Genomic DNA, 6,793 nt, shown 5'->3' on the forward strand with positions numbered 1-6,793 from the left:
TTTCTGTTAGTCACATGTCAAATAGTACAGGAAGAGAAAGTTCTATGGTGAGACTTTCATCTGTTTCTGGGTGGTAGATAAAGACGCCATTGCAGCTGTTCGTGCTTGGCTTTTGCGATCAGACGAGCTCCTGGTAATCTGTTTGGAAAGCCTGTAGCCTATACGCCATATGTGTGCCTTCACATATTCACAGACAGGATAGATACAGACAGACAGATAAAGTTGTCCTCACAGTCAGAAAAACCAGAATGGCAGACAATTTGGCGAAACAGACATTCTGCATCCGTCACCTCGATCATGCGGCTTTTCTCGAACTCCGTCAGCTGGCCTTAAAATCGCTACTCCAAAATAAAGAGGCTTGCAGAGACTCATTGTATATAGAATCCATAGTGTACTGTACCCTTCGTTAGTGGTCTTTGATTGTATTGTTTACGCATGTCTCTACAATGCAATCAAAGACCTCCAACAAGTACTGTAATACACTTATAATTCTAAATACAGTGAGTATCTGAGAGTCTCTTCATAATGGGATAGCGATTTCAAGACCGTCTTGTGACATTACTTGGTATGGAATCAGATCGCGACTGTAATCATTAACATACCTGTCTGAGACACATGTATACAGAGTCTAGCAGTGATCGGATAATTCTATCTGGATGCATAACTTTTTTGTCAATGAGTATATAATCGCAAAGATAAGCAGCCAAATACTTCCATGAAACAATTATTTCCTCTTTCATTACAATTACCGATATATTTTGAACATTCTGTATTAAATTTGACATCACAATTAATCATGTTTTAAAATGAATTAAATAAACATCTAAGTTGCATATAAATCTACACGTCTTATGTGGACTCATTTCCAGATAATTATCTAAATATAATGATCTTTGTCCTATAGGTTAGTCTAAACAATCTATATCTTATATAAAAATATAGTTTCTTTAATTTATTCAGATTTTGATTAAATTATTATTTTTTAAATTAATTAAGATTTTTCTCACAAATTAATAATTGTGCAGATGGTAAAGAAAATTTACATATAAGTACGCTAAGAATAAGAATCTACATGCTTACATATAAGCATGCATCCTACTACTGTAATTCTTTTCTCATAGTTGCATGCACGCTTCTAATTCTTGCTCATAGTCGCATGCTCTCTTCTAATTCTTACCCCATAGTCGTATGCTCTCTTCTAATCCTTACCTCATAGTCGCATGCTCTCTTCTAATCCTTACCTCATAGTCGCATGCTCTCTTCTAATCCTTACTTCATAGTCGCATGCTCTCTTCTAATCCTTACCTCATAGTCGCATGCTCTCTTCTAATCCTTACCTCATAGTCGCATGCTCTCTTCTAATCCTTACCTCATAGTCGCATGCTTTCTTCTAATTCTTGCCTTTATGATAATTTTTATTTTAATTTATTTTTCATTACAGGAAACTTTACTTATATTAAAATAATGTTAGAATGCTTACAAATAAGACGCATGAAGCAATGACTTAATAAACTTGTTGATAATTTTTCTGCTGTTTGCGTAACGTCATACATAAACAAATTTTTATAATGCATTCATAAGTTTCGATAATACCGGTATATGATAAAGTAATCTATCAATATTACAATAAATAGCATATAATATGTGTGAAAATTATACAATAAGAAAACTTTTCTGTAAATATACGACACATCTTCAGCAATATATAACGTTCTCAGCCATACATTTGTGATATAAAGTTTGAAACAATAATACATTAATTAACGGTAATTGGTTTAGAGATGTCTTTAACAAATCACAGTTATGATATCCATTTCTACAATACATTAAACTGTCGATCATCCAGGATGAATGGGGAAATGTCATCTAAATAAAAATCTCGGTTAATCGGATCGTTTAAATTTATTATCAAATAAACGGAACAAGTAAACTTTCAATAAATGACGTAATAAACTGGACACTTCAGCAAACTGTGTCATTTCCTTCCCCCTTTTGGCCAATAACCCGCAGAGCGGATAAATTGAGATGACTTGATGATTCGTAGATAGGCATTTTTACCATCCCTGTTAATCCGCTTTCCCATTAACGTGATTCCGGATAATCGAGAGTCTATTATGTCTCCTGATTCGATATTAAATACGTAAGGGGGCAATCTATGTTCACAGAAACCACCATATTGTTTATTTTTTAAGGTTATTATAAAGGTTGGCTCAAAAATTTGTTAACCGAGGTGTTAAGGATTTTTAACAGAATGGCTTGGAGTGCAGTCTGTTATTTACTTATATAATTTACCTTTCAATTGAATTATAATGTTAATAAATTTGGAAAAGAATAAATGGGGCCTCTATTAAAAGAGTAAATGCTTTATAATCTCGCTTAAATAAGAACTTCGGGAAAACTTATTATCGTATAACACCTCGTTTAATATAATTAGATTTTATGGGTTAATAAACAATTTTCATCCTGTTGGCTAATTAGAATTAACTGTAATTCAAAATTATCCTTATGAGCTTGGATTTATTCTTTAAATAGTACTAGAAAAATAATGAATTTATAAAATTATTATATGCTTAAATTAGTAATTATTTAATAAATTAAAATGCCATTCAAGAAACTTAATGAGTTATTGATTTAATTAATTTAGTAATCAAGGAAAGAGATGTTGTAAATCCTTCATTGGCTGCCTCTTATCACTTTCTAATCATAGTTAATAACAAAATACCTTTTGTATTAAGCAATTTTAATCAAATTTTTGAAAGGTGAATCAATTCTAAAGTCGAATCTGATATTGAAAAAAGAGGAAAATATTGAATTGTCTTCAAAGGATTCTTACTTTTTTGAATTAAATTAAATTTTTAAAACACTTTTCTTATTAAACAATATATGTTAAATGGTAAATTAGATCCACGACTAAGAGGCCTCACGTTAAAACTTTACTAAGTGGTCGATAATAAATTATGAAGAAATCTTCTTGGCTTAGAATTCTCAGTACAGTATATTTAAATTAAATCCTGAATTTTGTTAATTTGAAATTAGAATTTTTTGTAAAATATGTAAAGTTAGATTATTAGTATCAGAATAAAGTGAGCAATAATAAAATCACGCTTTCAATAAAGTGTGTTTTTATTATTGTTTAAACATATTAACACATAAACAGACTGAGAAAAATGAGATAGAACCACCTTTATGGTTATCTCTCGTATCTAGCTAGTAAGCCATAAAAATATACGATTAAAACCAATCAAACCAAAACAGATTCTTCACCCTTAATTTATAACATTTACGTATTGTTTTTTACGTATCAGGTTAAATTTTGAAGCCTCTATGTGTCTGTAGCCCTGATGAAATAACCACGAAGGTCCTCTCTGTTTGTACCTATTCATACTTCATAAAAAATAATATTTCAGAAATTCACATAAAATCAGCATTACTGAAATTAGGCATTAGAATGATGGATTAAATCTCCGAATTTAGAATCTGATATTTTAAAATGTATTTTCTAAATGTTCATTTTATATTACTCTAACTACTTAGACTAGTAATAGAGAATCCTTTGTAATGGGATTGCCATATTTTCAGAAGGATCTCATAATGCCGCATGTTGTTGTAGCAAGTTGTAAGACTGTTCCTAATACAGCAAGTAGCAAAGTTCATTTACAATGAATGAACCTTCAATTACACAAATTATGAATGAACAGATTCATCCTTTCCTATTCCTAACTCCTTCTAGCCTAGCACTTTGTAAGTCGACTAGTACGGGTTAGGAAGAAGAATAATGTATCAACTGTACTAGGAATTGAATCCGGATGGATCTAAATTTAGGAAAATAACCTTTCTAATTAATCTTCCTTTAAAAAAATGCATATTTTATTGCTTGGTGAAGAGTAGAATAATATTGCGTGAATAACAGCACTTATAGTTTGTAAGAAATTTACATATATTGAATTTTCTTCAACTATTTGCATATGCATATGTTGAATTATATTTTCAATTTAAAGTATAGAATAAAAAATATTCAACGCGTAGAAAGATGAGACATAAAATTCAAAAATGGATACAATTTTGAATAATCGAAACTTTTTAAGTATTGTAGGAACTATAATAGATTTTGCAAGGATTAAATTGAAAGTTCAATGTTCTAGATAATCACAGAATGCGTGCATGAACAACATATTAACTTCGACGTCATGCCGAAAAGTTGTCAGGTAACAACTATTCTGTGCAATACACGTGACATAGAAACGATGATGGCAGCCTGTCTACGTCAATGATGTCATTTGACCTCCATATCTCGTTCTTTATCAGAAAAGGACAAATTCCCCTTCAAAGAAACCGGAATCAGATGCTTAATAAATACCGGCGAGGCTAACAAACCCCCATCACAGTCAATTTTACTATCAGACCGAGATGATCCATCTAACTTTAGCGTTGATTCTGCTCTGGAGAGCCATGGTCATTCGGGCATTTCCATCATTCGATATGGATCGCGAAAGAGAATTAAATATCCTGAAAGAAAAGATCCTTACGGATTTAGGACTTAGTCGATTACCAGATATGAATAAAGTCAACATTACTAAGGAGCAGATTGAGAAAATGAAATTGGCATACGAGAGAAGTGTGAAGGAGAGCGAACAGGAGGAACGAATTCGGAAAGTTGAGGATCCTCAGCAGCATTTCTATAGCTTCAAAGATAACGGTAAGTTTTAATCCATGATGTAATGTAAATCAAAGCGGAAGAGAATATTTAAAGTAAACATAGGAATATAAACAATAAGTTACCGAAATAGAAGTAAGAAAAATTGCTTTCGTAATTTTTATAATCATTGATTTATACTTTGGAATCTGATAGAGTTACGTCAGAGGTTATTCGAAGGACGATATTATTTTTAAAGGAAGACCTTTAAACTACAAGGACGAGATAATTTTAATAACTATCCTTGAACAAGAAAGCTTTTTTTAAAATTATTTTAATATAAAATTTATACTTTTTACGTTATAATAAAAATCAAACCAATTCAGCGAAGTTTCCGTTATCCATATCATTTTTTACATTGATTCTTGAGTTTTGAAGAATATGCTATGAAAATTTTCAAAATTAATAGCAACAGTTATCATTTCTTATAATATTAAAGCGGGTCATCTATAAAAAATTAGATGTAACGATGCTATCGAGTAAAGTTTAAAGTATAATCCTATTGAAAACAGCCAATGACCCCAGAAAAAAAGAAAAATAATCTTTGTTTGTAGACCCAGATAAAAGGGAAATTGGAATAAGAAATCAAAATTTATAAATTATCAATAAATATGTCAATAAAATATTTTCTAATTTCCTTTTTCTTTTTTAAATTCAGCTTCAAAGATCAATTTCACCAACAAGTATCATCTCTTTTTCCCTATGAACTTCAGAGGGCAAAGTGCCATTAAAGGTGCTTCATTGCATTCGGCTAAGTTATATATTTACAAACATAAAGTACCTTGGTATCAGTTATCGACTACAGCCACAGTTAAATTGTATCAAGTTATGAAGCCATATAATAAATACTCTGCAGAGACGATCTTACTTGAAATCCGGAATGTAGTGTTTGATGTGGATGGATGGGAAGTATTCGATATTTCAGAAAGTGTTTCCACTTGGTTAGAGAAGCCTTCGAGAAATTTCGGTCTGGAAGTGGAATGCGAAGATTGTCAAGATCGCAATAAGATATTAATCATGGCTGACACCGTAACAAAAGAAGACACCGACAAACGTTCCTATTTGGATATGTGGATCACGGAATCGCCATCAAGATCCAAACGTTCTAAAGCTCTAGAAAATAAATTCCAATCATCCGTTCTAGATTGCACCGAAGGACACAAGACTGATTTATGTTGTAAGCATTCCATGTGGGTTTCTTTTGCTGAAATCGGCTGGGAATGGATCATGAAACCTGCAGGATTCGAAGCCTTCTACTGCAAAGGAAGATGCCCACACGATTATAATAATTACGCGAGTACACACGCGTTAATTCAGAGCATATTTAATTATCATCGAAGTCAAGATATACCGGCTCCGTGTTGTGTGCCCAAACGTTTGAAACCGTTAAACCTGCTCCACTTCAACGATAAAGATCCACCAGAACTCATCATCACCAAGCAAATGGGTATGATCGTACAAGAATGTGCATGCTCGTAAATATTCAAGAAACCATTGAAAGCTGTGATATAATGAACAGAACGTGTGAAAAATCATGTTTACGAAGTGAGCAGACTAAAAATCGCAATGCAATCTCGTATGTGAAGGATTGTGTGCTTAAAGATACATATGTATAGATATATATACACATATATATATATTTTTATATACTTTTATAAGTTAAATATGTGTAAGTGTTCGTCTTATATATGGCTTGGAACTCATAGCGATACTTTTTTTACCACATAGAACTGAATTTAAATTGCATTTAAGAATCGCTATAATGTAATCCAATGTTTAAAATAAAGCTATTTATGGATATAAAGACTTTAATTAATTCTGTAACATTGTAGAGAAATCATAAATGATCCACTAATCTGTAGAAAGAAAATGAAAAATGGCGATATCTTTAAAATTAGAGTATTAATTTATAATTAAATTTAACAATCAAGTATGACGTGAAAAGTAAACAAGAGGAAATTAATTACAAATCTACATCGAAAGATCCTTCACCTAACTAATGGAGGGCGAATCTTTTGTCTTTTCAAACAGTAAGATCAATTATCCGCCTTTGTTAATTAGTCTCTTGCGTAATTTATTCGTACAACCACAATAAATAAA

The 6,793-nt window shown here is 31.6% G+C and overlaps 1 protein-coding gene across 1 annotated transcript; it reads left to right on the top strand.

Moving 5' to 3' along the window:
* Positions 1 to 4,153: 4,153 nt before the first annotated feature.
* LOC111632917 (bone morphogenetic protein 7-like) lies at positions 4,154 to 6,484 on the top strand. The gene is made up of 2 exons (XM_023377442.1): positions 4,154 to 4,696; positions 5,352 to 6,484. Exons 1-2 carry the CDS (start codon positions 4,408 to 4,410, stop codon positions 6,170 to 6,172), a joined length of 1,110 nt encoding a protein of 369 aa, XP_023233210.1. The 5' UTR covers positions 4,154 to 4,407; the 3' UTR covers positions 6,173 to 6,484.
* Positions 6,485 to 6,793: the final 309 nt, after the last annotated feature.

This window comes from Centruroides sculpturatus, unplaced genomic scaffold (genome assembly GCF_000671375.1).
Source record: "Centruroides sculpturatus isolate CEXI.00-Female unplaced genomic scaffold, Cexi_2.0 scaffold292, whole genome shotgun sequence".
Taxonomy (NCBI): Eukaryota; Metazoa; Arthropoda; class Arachnida; order Scorpiones; family Buthidae; genus Centruroides; species Centruroides sculpturatus.